Source organism: Chamaea fasciata, unplaced genomic scaffold (genome assembly GCF_029207755.1).
Source record: "Chamaea fasciata isolate MVZ Bird 193981 ecotype frontalis unplaced genomic scaffold, bChaFas1.0.hap1 SCAF_1, whole genome shotgun sequence".
In the NCBI taxonomy this organism is placed as follows: Eukaryota; Metazoa; Chordata; class Aves; order Passeriformes; family Sylviidae; genus Chamaea; species Chamaea fasciata.
This window is the reverse complement of record NW_027094086.1, coordinates 107,278,946-107,300,742: the sequence shown is the minus strand read 5'-3', so window position 1 is coordinate 107,300,742 and position 21,797 is coordinate 107,278,946. Positions and strand designations below refer to the sequence as shown.

Here is a 21,797-nt window from a genome sequence, read left to right as displayed (position 1 = left end):
TGTATCATAAGGCCAACTAGACACAAATCTAATAGAGAATAAGAAAGAGAATGTGAAAGATTTTGAAAGACAGACAAGGGGGCATTTGTGTTTACTGTGGAGGAGCAACTTGAATCCATGGGACTGTGATGCAACCACCATGTTGAGAGTTTATCAAGTATCCATCTGTTTAGAATCAGATGGATGCTTGAACAGTGAGACATTGTGGAGGATGTCTGCGGTGAAGCCTTTCTCAAACAAGAAGTTTCCCTCTTGCAGACCCTTGTTCTCACTGAGAACTAATGTTAGGGTTATTGAATCTCTATCCCTAGCAGCACATTGGGGTGTGGTGGTGTTTGGGGCAGAGCTACTGCCTGTGGTGACCAAAATCCACACTCCCTAAGATGGATGAAAAATGGCAGAGCTGTCAGGCTTACAGAGCAGAAGTTGTTCACAGTTTTAACCAGCAGCCAAAGATGAGTGATGATGATACTGGAGCCAGTATTTCTTTAACATCTTCGTCCTGGATAGAAGGACAGAATGCATGTCCTGAAATTCAGGGACAATGTCAAACTTTTGGAAGTGGCTAGTAAAAAGGGTTAGATAGGGCTGCCATTCAGAGGAATCTCATGAAGCTGAAGGAATGGGCAATTATGTTAAGGATTTTTTTCTGAGGTAATCATACATATTAAAGAAAATAAGAATGCCCCTTTTTATAAATAATGCGGTGGGAATGTAATCCAGGGAATGTTAGTCAAAAATGATGCTTTGTCACACTGCCCTGTTCTGTCGCCTGTTCTCAAGCAATATTCTTTTTATTTTGCTGGTTAAGATTAATAACATTATAGATGTCATGTATTGTTTTCTTAAAACTGGACGAGATATATGTGTTGCAAGTTAAAGTAATTTAATAGAAAATTTGTAATTTTCCTAAGAATTTAGAATTAAAATTCTAATACAATATTAAAATAAAATTATAATATAGTCTATTAATATTGTCAAGGAATAAAGAAACATTTTTTCCTTTAATATTAACATCTCATATGTTTAAATTATGTTCAGATTCTTGACCTTTACAAAAAATGTGACTATAATTATTCATCAGTCTGTTGCTAATTCAAAAGTGTGCCATTCTTACTGTAGGGATGTAGTTTTAAAGAAATTTTTCACTTGGTTATTGGTCTTTAGTGTCAAATGTTAAGACACTAATGGAACTAATCTCTAGTGTGTGTCTGAAATATTGGGACATTAGAACAAAGTTTAGTAATCCTTTTAAAGTGAAGGAAACAAAAATGCTAAGGAGAGAAGAGGTTATTTTTATGGTATTGAATAAAAATACAATACTTCTATCTAGTGTTTTTAGCAGAATAAGTTGCCAAACTTCAAATTATCTGCATCTTATAGCTCTTACAGACCAATAGCTTCATTTGAAAGCAATTTTTACTGTGTTGATCCTGAATTCTTCTGAGATCTAAGAGCAAAATGCCTCTTATATGCTTGATGTGACAGCTGAGTTGACAGTGGCTTGAGGTTTTTTCCATCTGTGGCTTGAGTTTTTTTTTTTTGTGAAAGATTATATGCAGGTAGCTGGTACTTAAATATCAGTATGTATTGCTGTTTAATGTGAGCTTGATTTGAAACCTGTGTATTACATCTCTGATTGGTTAATAAAATGTTAAAGTTCTTTCCAAGATTATCAGTAAAATATGGTGAAGAGGAAATTTTTTTTTTCATTGGTCAGGATTCTTCTGGCTCCCTTCCAAGTCAGCTTATTTGGTGATTCTGTGAATCTGCAACTTCTCTTATAATACAGAGGACAGTTAAAGACATCCTAGTTGTACTAAAAGCAGCTCTCTCAGTATTATTATCTAGGTCATAGCATTCACCTTAAGCAATTCGGTTTCTTACTCCAAGTACATAGTTTACTTTTGTAAGTAGAACTATTTTAGAAACTAAAATACTTCAGTAGCAAGCTGGAAAATTAGGATTGGAAGGGACCTCTGGAGATCGTCTAGGTGACACAGGAATATCCAGATAGGCTGTGGCTGTCTCTGGGGAGGGAGTCTCCATGACTCTCCAGTAAGCCTGTTCCGCTGCTCTGCCTCCCTCAATGTAGAGAAATTTTTCCTCATGTTGAGGTGGAACTTCTTATGGTTTAATGTATGGCCATTATGCCTTGTCCTTTTGCTGCACCACAATACATGCATGAAATGTGAGGAATATTGTTTTCATCACTTTAAATCTCCAACTTTGGCAATGAACAGAAATATGTACTGCTAATTTAGATTGAATTGGAACATTCAGAATTGTGTTGGTTTAAGCTTAGGAGCTGATGGCACTCCGTGACTTCAAGAATTAAATGCTGTCTTTCTGGATAAGTTTTGAGTTGGGTCTTACTCTATTGTTTATTTCACTTATGTAAAAACCTTCAGTATTCCACAGATTATTTATGTGCATACATAAAAAAACTGGGGTAGATCAGTGAGTTACGATACCAGCACAAATTCAGGAAACAGTTACAGAAGAATCAATGAGGACACAGTTTGAACACTGAGGACTATACAGGACTATACACTGAGGACAGATAGATGTGCAGAGCTTTTATGGCAGTTGATATTGTTTGTTCAAGTGATTCATTGTTCATTCTTCATTGCCAATTTTCCTTAGTATTGCTTGTTGGCAGTTAAAATAATAAAACTGCCACAAAGCTTCCAACTTTTGCTAAATGTGCCACCTACTGATTCCAGTTTACTGCAGTCACTTAGATTGGAGCCACTTAGTTTACTTCATGGAGGTGCTTGCAAGTTTCACTATTAGACAGAGCAGATTGTATTTCTGAGTGGTTTAGGAAGTTTTTTAAAAGCTTAATAAGAGCAAAAAAAAAAGTAAATTTTGGTTAGAATTCTAATTTCACAATTTGATAATTTATTTTTTCTATCTTTGTGGTCTGTACTTCTGTTTACTAATATACTGTTGAATTTATTTTAACTCCACATAAAATCTGAATAGAAATGCTTGTTTTAATCTCTACCTTTACACTTAGCTGCTATCCTACACTGATACTAGTCTTGACATCTTTGCTGATGGTAGACATGTTGCAGTAGGCTTTCTAACCATCCTTTCAGACTGTGATTTTACTGTGTATGTATACTCATGATAATTTTTTTTTTTTAACTTAATGTAGAGGTATTAACTACAAAGGTATAATTATTTTTTTAATGTTTTTAAACTGCCTGTAACAGATACCAAGTGCTGGCATTTGCGACAGATGCTGATGAAAGACAAGACACAGAACAGCGAAAACTCAGTTCTGGAAAAAGACTTGTGGTAAAACCCATTTATTTTACATACCCTGTATGAACACTGCACACGTATTGAAATGACTGGTGCTAGGTAACAAAGGGAAACATTGTCTGCTGGCAAAGGATCTGATCCAAAGGGTCTGATCCTATTGCTGCTAAAGGCAATGGAAAGACTCTGGTAGATTTCTATTAAGGTATTCTTGGGCCTCAGTTGTTTAAGGCTGGACCTTAAAACTTGCTGTTGTTCTAATGAGAAAAGAAAAATAACTGTGGTGGAAATAACTATTTCAAAGGCAATTTCTGTAATACAGAACCTACACTGTAGTAAGAATAAATAGGTACACCTGAATTATTGCTCACGTTTTTAAATGAAGTCTGATGTGACTTTGTAATGTAGAAAATGAATCTCATTCTCCTTGGCAAATCCATTGTACTTAGAGAAAAAATCACAGTGCAGTGTTTCCATAAATAGTGTTCTGAACTCTTTTTGTCAAAAACCTGTGGGTTCAATAGTCTTCTGGAAGTCCCTGTCACTAATTTGTTTAATATTTGAGCTGCCTCCTCTTAAGAGGAAGAGAATTTAATTCTATGTGGTCCTGCAGTAGAGTTGCTTGTCTGCTAAATATACTGCATATATAAAATGCTAGATTCATCATATTTCAGGTACAACAGTGAAGTATTTGGAGAGCATCTTCCTTCTGCTGGCTAATAGTAGAATTTTTCAATTCCATGTGTAGTCCGAATTCTACATATAGAAGTAGGAGAAAGAAATCTATAAATAAAAAAACCTGGAGACCTCATCAGATATACTGCAAATGAAACAGCTTTTTAAAATCTGAAATGTGAAGTGTGCGTGGAAACAAACATACTAAACTGGATTTTTCCCTTTAACTTTTAGGAATGCTCTTCCAGTTTTGTATATCAGATATGCCAGGATATTTGCTGACACATTCTATGCTCTTTAAGCAAAATGATTGATGCTGTTCATATAGGAAGTGCTGGCAGTTGAACTTTGATATATTTTTACTTCAAAATTCTAAATTTCTGTTTAACCAGCTTGGAAGGAGTCAAAAGCATTTTTTTGCGTGTGTGTTTAGCTGAAATTTCTCAGAGGAGAAAAAACAAATGAATGAAATGTGTCAATAAGACAGGTGAGGCAGGATTTCTAAGTAGTTGTTTATTATATCAGTGTATGTAGTTGGAGAAGTAAACAAACTATGACATACATGAAAATTCTCCAGTTTAAAGGGTGTACGTGAGTGACTGCAAGCAGAAATATTGGCTTACACACCTAAAACGTTTGTCTAGTTTTCCATTTATATATATTGGTAGAATAAATTGTCACCTTTTGCTCTCTATCCTTGTCCTTAATAATCAAGAACATGTACAGAGGCAGATGAAAATGATTCTAAATATCTATTCTTGGATTCATTAAAGTATAAAGCATTTCCATTTTGAATGGGATGTGTATTTTAAATTCTAAATGTACTTAACTGAACTGCATAGCCAACAATTCATGACTGTTTTAAAAAAGTTTTTGTTGCTTGAGTCACATTAAGGAAAGTTACTGACTGCCCTCAGAATATGAGGATAATTCTTATCCAGAAAAAGACCTTGATTTAGCTTTTCTATCTACGCTAATGATATGTAATTTGATTAATTCTGAGCCTTCTCAAAGTTTTGTCTTTAATATGCGGTTGTCATTTGATTTCTGGAGCATGCTTTTTCTTTTGAAGGTGGATTGGGTTTTAAACATCGGAGAGCAAGCACGGGATATATGCGTTGTCTCATTTAATCAGGGAGTTTCTTCAGTTTTTGTGCTTGGTGAGAGAAACTTCTTTTGCCTAAAGGATAATGGGCAAATACGATTCATGAAAAAGCTTGATTACAGTCCGAGTTGCTTCATTCCTTACTGTTCAGGTTTGTAAAAGGAAGATTTAACTTTAGCTTGGTTGCCTCTTTTTTTTTTTTAATTTTTTTTTTTAACCACTGAATAAATATATTTTTTGAGTAAGCAGGTTGGATGGGGCATTGTGCTGGTCTAGTGGAAGGTGTCCCTGCCCATGGCATTTAGGTTAGATAAAGTAAAGGAATTCTTTACTGTGAGGGTGGTGTGACACTGGAATGGGCTGCCCCAATGCTGGCAGTGTTGAAAGCCAGGTTGAATAAGGCCTTGAGTGACCTGGTCTGATGGGAGATGTCCCTCCCCATGTTAGTGGGCGTTGGGACTTGTTGGTCTTTAAGGTCTGTTCTAACCCAAGCCATTTTATGATTCTGTGAGTCTATGATCTGTAGAATCATAGCCTTTGGAGCTCTCTCTTTGAACGAGGCAGGTTTGTTTTCAAATGTTACTTTTTGTGAAGTGTCATAATTTTTAGAATCTACATATTTTCTTATTATCAGATTGAGGTACTTGTCTGGTGCCTAGGCTATCAAAGCAGCAAACACAGAAGAATGACTGTTTTTGGAGGAGTAAATTAATGTTTGAAGACCTTCTATTTGAGGACCTTTTGATTTATGACCTTCTGATACTTACAGATTCTTAAAATATCAAAGTTTGTTGTTATTACGTTGATGGCAACAACTTGGTTAGATACTTGGTTAGAATTACAGACTCTTAATACCTATTATCTTTTAATGTTCCAAAAACTCTCTGATAAATTTTTGACAGTATGTCTCCTTTTGAACTTAAAATATCATTTTAATCTTTGGAAATTTGATCTTAGCAATCTTCACATTTTATACTTTCTGATTTGAATCATACTATAAATAAATCCTATAAATGCATGCACATTTAATTGGCATACACAAGTTAAAGAATTAATGAATAGTGTAAGTAGCAGATATTTAGTCAATGTGTACTTTGTCATATCTATCCTGGCATGTCAATATGGCCAGTATGAGTCTTCATTTGCCATGTTTTAAATTACCAAACATGGCTGGCCAGAACCTTAGAAAGTTGTGGTATGGATTGTGTAGTATGCAATTGAAATTGGTATGCGTAATTAATCTCATATATTCTTGGTTAGTGTCAATGTAACTTTCCTAACTCTTGATGCTTTATAAAAAATTAATTTATAACAACTACTTGCTTAAAAATAAAACACAACTATATAAGTCTCAAAGAAAAGTACCGGTTTTTGAAAAATCTTCCATCCTAAAATTGATTTTTTTATCTTTGAACAGTGCAAGAAGGAACAATAAACACTTTAATTGCAAACCACAGTAAAATGTTGAATGTTTATCAAGATGTTACTTTGAAATGGGCTACTCAACTTCCCTGCATTCCTGTATCAGTGAAGGTAGCAAATTTTCAGTAAGTAACTTGTTTAAGTTTACTTTTTATTTAGATTAATCTCTTGTTGTGTAATTAGCTTCTAGGTCCTAACAAACGATTCTGAGGTATGTAACAAATAAGGTAACTTTTAAAAGGAAAATTCTAAGTTTCTTTCCTTTGTTTTGTAAAATGTTCATTTCATTAATGAGTGTACTAGAACAGTACTAGAATTACTCTGTTGAGCTTTACGTTTTCTGGTCTTTTTGATTGAAGTTTGAAACTGGAGTCTCATAGCTCCAGCCCAGTAGCTTCTTTTTGAAAGGAATGAAAAGTGTGGTTGTGCAATCTGGCAGCGTCCTTCCCTGAGACAGGAAAATAGGAAATCTCACTGAAAATCTGTTCTTCATTAAGCATTTAAGAGCATATGCATTCCAGAGATGATTTGTTGGAACAGATGCTGAAACTCCAGTGTTAAATTATGGAAATTAAGGAACTCTTTAAATTGCTGAGGTCTGCACTGCAATAGACTTTGCAGTCTTTTTGTAAAAGAAGCATAAGACTGATTAGGGAAAAACTGGTTGAGTTGGGGATTGGGCGAAGAGAAGGTGGGGCATGTTTATAACTTGTGCTGCAACTGTCACTGAAATAAGCAACCACAGAAAGGTTCGGCCAGTGTTTTTAGACAATCCAATTTATGCCTGTATGTGTGCCACCAGACCTAGGCTGGGTGCTGGTTGCCCAGTGCCTATGACCATAGGGGTTGCAGTAGGAGTGTCTTTGTCACGTAGCTCTTCTGATCCTCAGCAGGTTGGTTGCTGCTGGGCCAACATACACTGGATTGCTAAACATTTGATCATAAGTCAAGCATTTTACCTCCAAACAAATGGAAATAGAACATCTGACTAGCTAGCTTTACTGAGTTCTGCAGAGTAATCTAAGGGATGTTTGTGTTTTGTTTGTTACTAATAGATACCTATTTAAAAAAAATATATAATTTATGTTTTTTTAGACTCTGGAGAGAGTTGGGCTGGCTTTCATCCAACAGGTCTTAACAAGTGAAATATAATGAGCAGTCTCAGTGGGCCACTTAGTATAACCCAGAAGTTAATTATGCAGAATATGACAGTACAGCTTTTGAAGTATGGAAAAAATATTTGTATTACAAAATTTTGGGAAAAAAATGGTGTTTACAATAGCAGATTGTACTAACATTTGTATATACAATTACTTGTTTGGAAACCCATTATATTGAACCATCTGTTTCAATTATGTGTCTGAAATGTTTATGCAGATTCTGCCTGTTCCCTGTGAACTTCAACACTCAGCAGTTTGATATTAGGGAGAAATCTGAGAGCCTAAAATCTGTCCCAGCTCAATATGCCAGTTAGATTTAGAATTCCCACAGACCTACAAATGCTAGGGTTTGACTTGGGGTTGTGTTCTTTGGCAGGTAGAGAGACAGCAATCTAGTTACACAAACCTCTTTATATGGTTGCTGATAAATGAAGGAACACCTGTGTACTTACACCCAATGGCCTGAAAGGCAGGGAGAGGTCCAGGGCTGTGTGCTTCTGAGCTATGCTTTTACCTGTCTATTGGAAAATATGCAGCATACTTCCTTCTAGCATTTAAAAAAAGATGAGCTAAACAGCAAAAACTGTAGTAAAGCCTGTAGAGATAGTAATTTGGCTTTAACAGGGCATATGTGATTGTTTTGGTGTTTTAAAAAATATTTTGAAAGGGAATTCTTTGTGGGTCAACGTCATAATGATTTTCTTCTACTCAGGAGAGACCTCACTCTTAGTTGGGGCCTCTGAGCACAGCATTACTGTAGCATAAATAATATTAAGGACTTAAATAAGCATAAAGTTGTTAATCCTACACTGCTGAAAGATTGAAGTGCCTTAAATATGATGTATGCCAATTAATTACTTTCTTCACTTTTGTTGCAATAATTCTTACAAAGTAAATGGAGCATTCTGAAACAGTTGTCTCTACAGTTCATACACATTCATTTGTATTTTCTCCTTTAGGCATAACGGCCGTTACTTCTAATGGGTGACTCTAGCTTGCTGGATAAGAAAAACACTATTAGAAGACATTTTATGTAAATTCCTTGGGACAGGAGTAGTGATTGCCTCACAAATGCAGCTTGTGATTCCAGTGAATGCCCCTCCTTCTTGTTTATGAATTGATTTTTCCTCTTAAAATAACATGTAATATACTATTTCTCTATTGCAATAGCAGTATATAGATAAATATAATAATATACTACAACATTTGAGATTAAATTCCAGTACAAACTGCTTGATTTCCATCACATTTTCAGAAACATGGAAGAAAAAAATAGAATCAAGGATAAGTGGTCACTTAGAACACTTTTTAGATGTTTCTGCACTCTAAAAGTTATGCATTTTTAAGCTGTTAAATTACACTTTTTTGCCTTCTGTTAAAACCTGAATGCTGTCTTTTAAGATGTTGAAAATTTGCTATAAAAGCTTGTGATCAGGAAGCCTTGAACTGCCTTTTGCCTTGAACTGCAGGAAAAATTCTGGGTTTTTCCTACATATCTCTATAACTAGCCACTGAACTGGAAGTTCAGTTCTAGTAATTGTTACAGAAGTTTGTCCCTTATTTTGTTGGAAGTTTATATTCTGGTTCTGTTAATATATATTAGTTACGGTTGCAGTAACAGTTTACTGTTACTGTCGTATTTTTAATGTCAAGGGGACTCCTACATATTTCACACTGCCTGGATTGCTTCAGAAGTGTAACCACTTAGACTGACAGTTTCAATTAATTTGAACTGCTTATGTCTTTGTCTCAGCACAAATTTATCTTCCCTGAAGATAAAATTCATTTCAGGGGAATGAATAAACTTGCTTGTACAGTTGTTTTTGATTGCCCTGTGTTGTTTTCCTTCAAGTTATGGCTCTGCAAACACATTCTCACTGAAACTGAAACCGTTGAAGAAAATGGTTTAGGTGTTCTGCCTGAGTTGTTTAAAAACCCCCAAACATCACTGCACCAAATCTACAAACAGCCCTTTCCAAACCTTTCTAGAGTGATTTGAAAAGAAACTGTTCATATGCTGCAGTTGAAATCTAGGAAAGTTACACAAAGGAATGACAAGAATTCCTACTCTGCTCAAAATTTGTGTTGCTAATACTAGTTGTAAGCAGCAGTATTTACTTGGTATCCATCATAATTATGTAAATATCTTCTAAGAATTGACCTTAAAGTCCATTCCCTTTTTTCTTACCCTTTTCTGTTTCCTGAAAGACCTCTTCTCTAAAACCTTCTTTGTTACCTCCACATCTCCTTTGCAAAGGAAGTTCGATGATCACTCTCTCTCACACTTATGGGCTATAAATGCCATGAAATCATCCCTTGTTGATGCTTCTTGAGATGTGCTAAGATTTCTCTCTCTCTGTCTCTTTCTTTCTCTTGTCACTTTTTATGAGCCCATCACAAGTCATATTTGTTTTCTGTATCTGAATTATTCTGTCTCCATGTGCTTGACCACAAAAGGTCATTGGAGTTGATTGTAATCCCTAGACAACTACTTTTCTATTTATTTGACATTTGGCAGAGCTGTTTCTAGGAGTATATCTTTTAATGTCTGATTGATTGCACTGAGTATTAATTACACTGTCCTGGTTGGCCTGAAACTAGAACATTATGTTCAGGTGCATTCAGTCTGAAGCAAAATAGCTTGTGTTGCCAGCCTCTGGGATATTTGTCACAAATGTCTGAAATGCCAGTGTGAGTTGAGTTAGAACACATAGAGTATTATATATACACACATATAGAGTTTGGATGTACTCTCTGGAAAGGGGTTTCTGTTTTTACTACCAACTTATGAACCTATGTTTTGCCACAGGAAAGCATGAAGCCTTTAAACTGGGGACTTTTTTTTCTTCTGAACATTTTTAAAGTTCACTACTCTCCACTTTATTTCTTGGTTTTGTTTGTATACAGTCTTCAAGTTATATTTGATAAGCCTGTGAATGCAAAAAGGTAGCCTGACTTTTTTCTTTTAAAACGAAACAGACTGCAGACTTGCTCAAATACCTCTTTTCTTCAAATCAGTGTTTCATGATGTCTCTAATTTTCTTATTTGTACTTTTGACTGCCCACCAAGAAATTAAGTCGGGTGGTATCCATATGGCAAGAAAATGTTGATTCCATGTGGAATTTATCAACGTAGTTCTAACAGGAAGCCGACCTTAAACTTTAGGGGATGTGTTGTGGGTAAGAGATTTCTTCCATCTCTGTTCTACTGGGGACTCTCAGTACTTAAGGCACCAGTTTATCAGGAAACGTAATGTTTGAATGAGGGATACTTTCCCCTTCAGCCACATTAGAATTAGGTTAGTAATACCCGAAAGAAAAAAATTAGAGCCACTGAAGTGAGGCAGAGATTTGTGAGTTTGTGCTTGGGGTAAGTCACCTGTTCTGAATATGGTAAATTGTGATTTAATTTCTCACATTTGTGACCCATTACTTCAGAACCTGTGGTTTTATATAGTCAGTTGGGCACACTGCTGTCCTCTGCAGGGTCAGAAGCTGGACTCTTGTGGGTCCCTTCCAACTCAGCATATGTGATTGATTGTCATACTTGTCTATAGTTAATTGGATGCTTTACATATTTAGTGCCTCTTGCCTTTAGGAGCTACGTCTGGGAATTAGAATACAGTAGCCAATTTTGTTTTGTTGTAAGTAACGCTGTATCTCTGGGCAGGACTGTTCTTCATGGAAGAAAGATTCTTGAAAAGAATAAACCACATAATATGGATGTGCCTTGTAAATGGTGAAGTTGCTTTTATTACCTGGGGTTGACAGGTATAGACAAGTTAATGAAAGTAGCTAGAATATTTGTTTTCACTTTCATTTATTTGACAGATAAATATAATTTTACTTGGTGGTAGTGGAACAGTGTGTTTTCTGAAGAGGAAATATAAAGAAGTCTGGAAAGGTTTTTTTATGCGGAAGTAATTTATCACCTCCCAAGAATTAGAATTTCTGAGTTTCTTAAAATATTAAATTTCCATCACTCAACCTTTTAGCTTGAGTTAAGCTGGTAACTAGATTTTCATTATTTGAGATGGGGAAAAATATATTTTCTTTTTAGAAGAATGAAACTGTTGAAAAGTCAGGAAATAAAGTAGACTTTATATGTTCAAGATGACAAACAGGGTTACTTAGCAAACTTTATCCACACTTCAGCTCTTTATGAACTTCAAGTCTGCCTAAGTTTATTCAGAACAGTGATCCTATAAATATATCATAGGGTCCCACAGAATCACCACTGATTCTGTTTTGCTCGGTTTGTAATCAAGAATTGGTTTCTGTCTGTGAATTGCTAATGCTGCTTCTCCAAGTATGATGACTGCCATCTTGGGTGTTGGGGTTGTGCCTGAACTCAGTGGTACATGAAACATGAGCCCGTTATGACTGTGTCAGATGGTAATATATGAATCAGCCATCTCTTAAAACAAGCTATCCATGGGCTATTGGTGTTAATTTTTTTGTCATATACAGTTTTGTATTTGATTTTGCTGAATTTGAGGCTAAAATTTATTACTTTAAGGTTGCATTGTGTAGGCTGAGATGCGGCAAATACTGCAGCTTACTGAATCACTAAAAAATTATTGATTTAAGTTGCTATAGTGGTGTCTAATTTTCTTATGACTTATAAGACAAAATAAAGTGAATTATTACATCTAAAATTTGTAATACTGTGCTTGTATGAGTCTTTCCCATTGCCTAAATCATAAAGAAGCAGAGACTATTTGATTATGAAAGGACTGAAAATTAATTTTCTATGTAATCATGTTAATAAGTGTTTGAATTTAAAAGAATATTAAAATTTGCAATCAATTTGTAAGTGAGAAAGTATCAGTCTGGTTCAAATATGAACTTGAATTTAAAACTTTTTTCTAGCAAAAGAAAAAATAATACATAATTATAGTATCCTTGGTGGTCAGATGGACATGCTTTATATGTAGCTCCAAACAGTAGAAAAGTAACAGGAATTGAATTTAACTGGAAAAAACATGGAGAAATATTGTAGTTGAATTAAGTATATAAGGTGTAAAAGTGTAACCACATATATGGTAATAGTGGGTGGAGTCAAAATCAAACTCGCCTCATTGAATTTTTTAGCTTTCCAGATACTTGAAAGTACTTTGTTCTTTGTTCCAGCCCATCTGTTATTCCTTATTATAACTGACATCACCACAGCTACCACAACTGTTAAAGAATCACTGTATAAAAATGGCAAAACTTACATATAAACCCAGCAAAATGTAGCACTTATTACACAGTTTTATGGAAAGAAAACTGCAGGAATCAAACTTTATAGTTTGTTGAAAGGTTTTCCCTTTCTGTATAGTAGTACTGTAATAGAGGCAATGCCAGTTATGACATACGGTATGAACTGTTCACTTATATACATGTATATATATAAATTTTTATTTGAGTGTTCTGTAAGAATGTTGCCTGATCTGAGAAGTTAAATGCAGAGATTTCTAGAATCTTTCTACTTAAACATAATTGCATTTTAAAGAAATGTTTTTAAGGGAAAAAGGAAAAAAAAATGCATCTGTTTTTCTCATCGCTGATTTGCCACTGGATTTTTGAGAGATGGCAGAAGAAAATACGACCCTTTTCAAAGGTCTTTTGAGGAGATAAATTTAATATGTGTATCCTAGCCACAAAATATGAATGTGATTGTATTTCTTTTACTTTAGTAGTATTCTGATCATGAAAGACATAGATTTGCAACATACTATGTCCAGCATACTGTGATTCAGGACTGGCTTTGCTAGCAAGCTAGCTTCGAATGGTGTTTACTGTATGATGCTAAGTACATGCCCATATTGCCAATTCTCCTAATTTTATTGCATGTCACGTATTTGCTTCTTAAAAGACCTTACTTTTTACAGTCATATGATTTTGTATGGGTTTCAACTTTAGCATAATACTTAAAATATTTCTACCTTCATGGTTCTAGAGAAAACCTTAAAAGTGGGAATTCTCAAGAACACGAAGGCAAAGTATTTTAAATAAGATCCTTGTGTTTAAACAAATAGAATTTTTTTTGTGTTTTGTTTTGTGTGTTTTTGTTGTTACTGTTTTTTTTGTTTGTTTGTTTGTGGTTTTTTTTTTTGTGTTTTTTTTTTTTTTTTTGGTTAACCCACTATACTTGTATCAGGTTCTGAACCCTCAGTCTTGGAGCAGGTTATTGAGCAGTGGGTTGGAGTTTATGGATGTATTCTGACACTCTACCCATGAAAGTATGAAAGTGCTGGATGTCTTGTTTGAAAAACAGTTTTATGAAAACTTTCAGTCTGCTGATTTTGAATGTCTTGATTACTATGCTATTAAGCTGAAAGACTTTTCATACAAAGAGGAGCACATAGGACATTTATGTCAAGCTGTAGAACTGAGAGGCAGCAAGCAGTGCAAAGTGCTAGAGATGCTTTGAAAAAGCAGCTTTGTTCTTTACTAGACAGGGTGAGGCCACGATTATAAATATTGTTAAAAGTGATAGTAGAAAGTGTGCACACTTTTTCCTTACTGAAATGCTGGTGAATTTTGAAACTTGCAGGCAACTGTGAGGAGAAAGAGATGTAAACTAATTTGAGTTGAGTGTTTTAAATTTATGTAATTCTTTAAGCTTTCAGAATAAATCTGTTTTAAAGACACGTTGTGGTTATTCTTGTTAACATCTTTATAATCTCTGCATAGTCTAATTTCCCTTGTGTATCTCCCAGTAATATCTTATAGGAAGCCAACCATTAAAAATAAAATTTTTCTAAGATGATAAACTTACTAGAGTGAAACTTACTGGAGTGTAGATTTTATCAGTGAAGCCCCTTCCATCTCTTTTATGTTGGAAGCTGAGCTCCTGTGGGCCTCTCCAGCTTGCCTGAAGTGATATGGACTCTAACTACCATCTTGAAGTGGGAGAAGGGAAAGCTTAGAGGAAGGATAAACTTTTGAGGTTCTCCCTATCCTAAATTCACATGGCATAGCTGTTAGTACAGCCTTTGAGCCTTTGAAAGCTGTTATATACCTGTCTGCTAGTGGGGACCTTGGACTTGAAACAGACTGTAGATTTCATATGTAGGAAGTGCAAATGCAGAAATATGCTCTAAGAGAGAATGAAGCGTGGACATATTTTAAATGTGTCACAGTTGGTCTTACTTTTTTTCTTGTTGCTAACGCTGGTACTGTCACAGAGAAATCACAATGCAATTTCTCTTGTTTCTTATAATTTAGAGCTCTGTCATATAGGCTGCTCTCTTACTAAAGTAATCAGATTTGCTTGTCAGTCCTCACGTTCATTTTCAATTCTGCTAATGCCACTGTCTTAGATATGGAACCGTGATACTAAGAAATGCTATGTGTAAATTGTGTATTTTTCCTTTAATACATTGTACTCCAGTGCTCTTTCTATTTTTTTGCTTAAAGCAAGAACATGTATTTCTGGAGGCCAGTGTCCTCACTCTGAATATTATGTTTTTATTCTACTTGGTGACAAATTTTACTTTAAAACTGCATTTTGGATAGCTATCTGCTGTAATTTTTAAATAAAACTTTTGTTGCTTCTGAAATAGTTTTGATTTTGCATTTAAAACAACAAGAAACAAAGTTGATTAATCCTTTAGATAAAATTTTGCATTTTGTGTGCAACTTTAGTAGCATGAGCTTAAATTTCATGCCTAGCCTGCCTGTGTTAGTGTGTGGTGTGTGTGTGTTCCCTGCCTGGAGGGACCAGAAGGTTGTCCCGTGCAGGGATGTCTGTCCCAGGGCATACATTGTTGATATCAGCCTGGTAAGATTCCCCTGTGCCAAGGAAATGACTGTTAAACTGTTATATTACCCCTGGTAAAAAAAAAAAAAAAAAAAACAAACCCACAAACAAACAAACAAACAACAAAACCCACACCTGCTGCACATAATGTGATGACATAATGTGATGTGGTAGCTCTCAGGGCTCACCTGTATGAAAGCTCTGCTGCCCCGCAGGTGGCAGTAGTGCTCTGGCAGAAAGCATCCCCTTCCCAAACTTCTGTGAATAGTGCTTGGTTTTAACTTGGCAGTAAATATAAAAGCAGTCAATTTCCTTTTTTTTTGTTTTGTTTTGTTTGAAAGAAAATACTTCTTTTTATTTGGTTGCTGGATGGCATTTTAGGCAAGGAGTCTCTTTCAAAGAGAAAACTACACGAGAATCACAAAAGCTAAAGCCTGGTGAGAGTTTGTCCTGGTGCTAGCTAGTTTGTTGTTTTGCTGTGTAGTGTCACCAAGTAAAGTTGCTTGTGGCGATGTCTTCATTCACAAGTAGGGAACAAAAGTACCCATACAGGATTTGAAAGGTGGAGAATTCTTCAGCCATTTAAGGTGGCCACATTCAGGTTTTACTTACTTCTGACTCTCTGCATTTCAGTGTTTATAAGAGGTGATAAATGTTACCCTGTTGTTCTAGTCATAACTCCTATTTTTTAACGGCTTTTCCATTGGTTATCAAGATAAAATCATGTTTCATTTCCCTCTTCTTCTTGCATGTATTTCATAATTTTTTAAACTATATTAGTATCTGGTATTCTCTTAAATTCATCCATCCTAAGATATCATACAAATTGGAAGGAAAAAGAATGCTTTTCTGTAAAGCAGCCACTTTATGCTATTTAATAAAACTACATATTGTTAAACAATTATATTTGAGTACTATATTTACATTATTTGTTTGCATGCCCTCTGCAGAGTGTGGAAAGCATGTTAAATATATAATATAAATAGTTTAAAAAGTATTCTAATTTTTAAGAATAATTTGATTGTCTGTTTTCATGTGTAATAGCAGAATGGGGAAAGTTTACACACATGAGCATTACTTCTAATGTAAGTTGAACCAGGATTTTTTTTTTAATGAGGAAAGGATTTCAAAGAGTGCTCCATACATGTGCAGGACAATTAGGTATCAGTAGTTGCTTGCATTGAGTCATACTGGATGTACTTTGAATAATTCAGCTGTGGGGGTACTTGAGAGTTTTTAGTATGTGTTTAATAAGAGTAAGATGGCCTTTTTACTTTTATTCCAATTTGTTCATGTTAGAAAATTCTTACAGTTAGGTACTCTTAATCCGATCTTCCTTCAGTGTTTTGTCAAATACTTCATGTAGTTACAGCTTAAAATGACACTGAAATGGTAGTGAACTTAGAATAATTTAGGTTTTCAAAAGCACTGAACTAAAAAGTGCTATTGAGGTATGCTCTTGCCTATAATTACCTCAGAGGGTGATAAAATGAGGAGAGAAATGGATTCAAAATGCTTGAGCTCAATTCCAGGAATTAGTTTCCTAATTTAGTAGTTTTTAAATAATACATTATCGATAAGGAACGGAAAGTAGTATTGCAGAGAATCTTGGTTGGTTTGAGTAATAGCAATTAAGACTAATTCTGAAATTGAGGTAGAAATTTTATGAGCTATTATAAATATAAATAATTAAAGCTGCAAATGGTGTCAATAACCAGACCTTATCCTAAGAGTTGTCCAAAGTTTAGCATGTGTCGTTCAAGTAAAACTCAGAACTACAGATTCAACTTCTAAATCAATTGTTTAAGTGATCAGTTTGGTATTATATAACTGGAAACATACAAAGTATTTTAATTTCTTCAAGAACTATGTTGTGAGCAATTTGTTTAGTAAGAGAAGACCTACAAAAAGCATATGCCATTATTATTACCCAGAATCCAATAAAAGATAGTTTTTCAAATTATTACCATATGTGTGTAGGAACTGCTTTGTACTGTAAAGTTATTTTAGATATCAAAATAATTTGTTTTATACTTTGAGTTCCTCACTGTTAAAATGTCCCCTTAGGTTTACTATTACTCTGGCTATTGTGTGATGCATAGTAAAAAACCCCAAAACCTTACAATAAAAGAAATTTAACAAGTAATTGAAATTCCAGATTGTATGCAAAATGTGCCAAATGAAGTAATGGTATTTGCAGGGATGTTGTGTGAGAGCAGTAGCTGTGGGGAAACTACAATAAAACTGTTAAATATGCTTCCCTTCCCCTTGCTGTCTTTAACCACTGTTAAAAAAAAGATTGAGAAAATAATGCAATTTTGACTGGCTGACAAACATTCCAACAGAGAAATGAAGGTATTCTAAAAATATATTAGAACTGCTTAGCCATATTTTTCTTATTGTTTCTATTGATGTGCAAATTCGTGGACCACTTTTAACAAGGAAAGATTACTGAGAAAGGCTTTTTTATACTTACGTATGTTTCATGTTGAACAATCTTCTTGGCACCAAGCAGAACGCTAACTGAAGCAAAGGAAAAGTGTAATTTGCAATGCTGCTTTCTTAAGCTAATGCTTTTGTCTCTGAGATAGTGTGGACTTCAAGGATGCCATGACTATCAGAAAAGCTGTTTGAAAAGAGTTCATTTTGAGGTAGAGTTTCTGAATGTGCATTCTGTAATGCTGACTCAGAAGTTAAGCCAAGCATAATTTACACAGGTAAATCACCTCATTGATTTAAATGGGTCTTATTTGATAGACTGATTAGGTGCAGATAACTGCCGGCTTAGAGATGTATAGCAAGGGCTGTATTTACAAGCCACTTTTGAATGTATTATACCTTAGTAGTATGTCATCAAAGATTTATTGCTAACTTTGTAGCTGTATTTCTTCATGCACTTTTGATTTACATTCAGATGTCCTTCTGGATCTTTCTTTAGTAGATTAACAGGTGCATACCTTTGGGAAAAAATATTTAAGATCATCCAAAGCCATTGCTGGACAATTCTAGAAATTGTCTTGTTTTCAGTAGTTTTCTTTCTCCAGTTGTAGAAAAAGCTTCTGATGCTGTTTCTCTTGTTGTACCCTCTCACCCCTTTAAAGAAAAAAGCAAGTAATTATTTGCTATAATTTGATAGCAAAGAGTGGGGCAGTGTATTTGGTAGCATGCTAGCATCTGCCTCTACAATGCCCCATTTTTAAAGCCTTTGCTGCACCCCTGACCAATATGGCAAAGCTCCTTGCAAGTATTTGGCAGGCATTGACAAAATCCTGTATATTAGGTGTTATTTGTGTGCCTTATTAAGATTGTGTTATGGTGCAAATATTCATAATAGTCTGTCTCTTAGCATTGCTCATATAGGAGAGCTCAGGGTTAGCCCAATGTATTTGTTTCATGTGCCATCCACAATTCTGTAAATGTAGCACAGGTTTGTGTTCTACAGAGCTTTTTGCACATAAGAAAATTAGGATGGGCAGCTCTGCATGTATTTAAAGCAACAGACCCAGTCTTGAGCAAGGAAACCAACTATAGTCAACAATAAATATTCAAGTAGTGAGAGAAACCAGGACTCATTCCTGCTGATAGTTTACGGTTTATCAGAAAGTCCCTTTAGGCTGCAAGCCCCAAGCTCACAGGTCACAAAAAGATCATGATGTTCACAGGATGGCTGCTAGCACAGGTACTGGATATGTAAGTTGAAAATCAGTATTAAGTCGTCCACTTTCTTTTCTTCAAGTATTTGTTGGGAGAGTCTTGGCATCTCCAGCTGTACAATGACAGCTTCCTGTTACCTTTTTGGTAGGGCATGCTGAAAAATTGCATGTTAAAAATTGCAGTGGTAGATGGAAGCTTTTCTGTTGCAGTAAGCAGTAGTCCCAAGAGGATGACTGTTTCTCTTTAAGATGAGCTTATATGGTAGATAAGGGGAACTTTGTGTTTGAGCCCTTTTATGTGTGTTCTGTTTCAGAAGGCAGTTCAGATTTGCATGTTCCAGCTTCAGTGAAGGGCTGACTGGAGGTACCTGTTGTCCAAAAAACCCTCACAAGCAGTTTCCGTACATTCATAATTAAACAAGGAGATTTATTTCTTTCGCCCAGTAACAGTTGCTTTCTGTAGAAAGAGAAAGTTTAATCTTACCTACAGCAACTACTTATTTGTATGGTGCCCAGTAGGGTCTTTATTCCTGTGTACAGTTATAACTATACAGAGTTCAGATGATCTCCGCTACAGCATAGTTTTTCCAGATTATTTGATGGCAGCTGTAAAACCATTGATTTTACGTAGGTAATCAAAATCCACTGGGATTGTGGCCTTAGTGTGCTGTAAAAAGACATTTCTAACAGTACAGATGGACCATCAGTGGTCAAAATTAATCTGTGACATCTGATGGCTTTTGTAATTACTAATACCATGGCAAATTTTGGGTTGAGGTTTCCTATCTGTGTGTTCTGGAGCCATGCAACAGGACTGTGTAGGAAAGCAGAGAGAATTTTATTTCTTTTACCTAGCTATCTGCCTTTTTATTGTACTAGTGGAGGCATTTGAAAGGTGTCAGTGTGTGTAAGTTAAAAGAATTTTCATTAATTCTGTATGAGTTATAGCTTGAACTCTTACATAAATTCAGTATTTTACAAGGGTTTAATTAGTGTGATAGTGAATTAGACCTTCTTGTCCAAATCAGTTTTTATATCTAAGAATTAAATTTGATCTACCTTTGCTTTTTATGGCAGTTGTGTTTGATGCAAAGGCAGTATCTGCTATAAGGTATTCTAAGGACGGAGTAAGAGCAAATTACTGGCATGAATGTGTAACATTGTGATCATGAAAGTGGATAGAGTCTTTTAATTTAATTAAAAGTAGGCATAAAAAAAAATAAAGTGAAAATTTATGCTCCTAGCATTTGCTGTTAACTTCTGTGCTGGTCTTTACTGTTCAGTTTCATCTTCTGTTAGGAATAAGCTTCAAATTCAGTAAAATGCTAGCAGTAGTCCCTACTGTCTCATAGTTTATTAAATACTTTTCCTAAATCTTGCGTTTGTATTGTATGGATCAGATAAACAAAACAAGTGATGTTTTTGTAGGAGCAATGAAGTACTTTTCCCTGGAAAGAAAAGAGACTATAGTGTAGCTAAGAAAGCACTCACTTGTATTGATTCTGAGGAGTGTAAGGGGAATGCTCTGAATCTATGTGGTTTCCTTTCAGATGGATACTGCAGGGAACAGCCAGCCAGGGTTTGAAGCCAGCACAGTAGCTGCAATAGCAGCCAAAGAATTGGTTAGGGGAGCTATTGATACCATCAAAGCCCTAAAGCTGTCTTCTGTGTGAGCATCTTCCATCTGTTCATGATTTCTTCAAAACCCCTCTTTCCTCTTCCCTTTCCCTTCTATTCCATTTAGCAAATTCCTTTCCCTGCGTAGTAACCTAAATATTGCAACTTCAAAAGACTTAGATGAATAAATAGGTTACAACTGTCTGGTCTATTCAACTTGCTTGTTCTGACCCTTTCCATTACCTCTTCTGATTGTACAGATTCACAGATTCTGAGGGCCCTTTAGTCATCTAGGACATTCTTAGGTATGATTGCACCGAGTGGGAGTAATATTAATGAAGACATCTGAATTAAGGAATAAGTATTGTTATTAATGTTATTGCTTCTGTGAGTCTTCCCAATTTCTTAGGAAGCTTTATGTTTTTTTGTGCAGAGACTTGAAGGGTGTTATAGTCACTCTGAGTGATGATGGCCATCTTCAATGTTCATACCTTGGAACTGATCCTTCACTCTTCCAGGCTCCTAAAGTGGATTCTAGGGAAATAAACTATGAAGAAATGAATGCTGAAATGAAAGAGCTTCAGAAAATTATCAGGGAGGCCACAAAAACACAAGGTATACTTCTTTCTCATTCTATATTTTTACATATTTTTTTAGCACTTTAAAATATTTTATTTTCAGACTTTACTCATAGTTACATTTCTGTAGAAAATTTAGTATTTAAGAAAAATAAATAAATAAATCCTAGATGGTCAAGCCCTTGGATAAAGGGTTTTTTTCTTTGTATTTTCATAATGTTGTTGGAAGGTGTTGGGGGTTAGGTTTGTTCCTTCTTTCTCTAAAGAATTTTTTCCCCACAAGTTACCAAAGAGACCAAGTGTTGGATACTTGAGAGTACTTAACTAAAACAAAAAGGTAAACAAAAGGTGGAAGGGGGAGATAACGCAGATAAAAGACAAAGTTTGAGGCAGCTGCGGGCTTTTCTTTTTCCGGCGTTCGGGGAGACGCGTGTCTGCCGCTCCTCGAGGATCTCAGCCGCCGCAAAGCACGCCGAGCGAAGAACGGCTGTTGCTGGCTGGAGGAGTTTCACTGTGGCCAAAAAGATCCAGTCCTAAGAAATCTACTATCACCGGTTCGACCTGAAT

General features: G+C 35.4%; 1 protein-coding gene across 9 annotated transcripts in view; it reads left to right on the top strand.

The window, feature by feature from the left end:
• Positions 1-21,797, top strand: part of BBS9 (Bardet-Biedl syndrome 9) — a 286,092-nt gene that overhangs the window by 32,265 nt on the left and 232,030 nt on the right. For all 9 annotated transcript variants that reach the window (XM_066192448.1, XM_066192439.1, XM_066192413.1 and 6 more), the window contains 4 exons: positions 3,222-3,306; positions 5,018-5,201; positions 6,468-6,597; positions 21,086-21,267. In XM_066192448.1, coding sequence (XP_066048545.1) covers positions 3,222-3,306; positions 5,018-5,201; positions 6,468-6,597; positions 21,086-21,267 — 581 coding nt within the window. The remainder of the gene's footprint in view (positions 1-3,221; positions 3,307-5,017; positions 5,202-6,467; positions 6,598-21,085; positions 21,268-21,797) is intronic.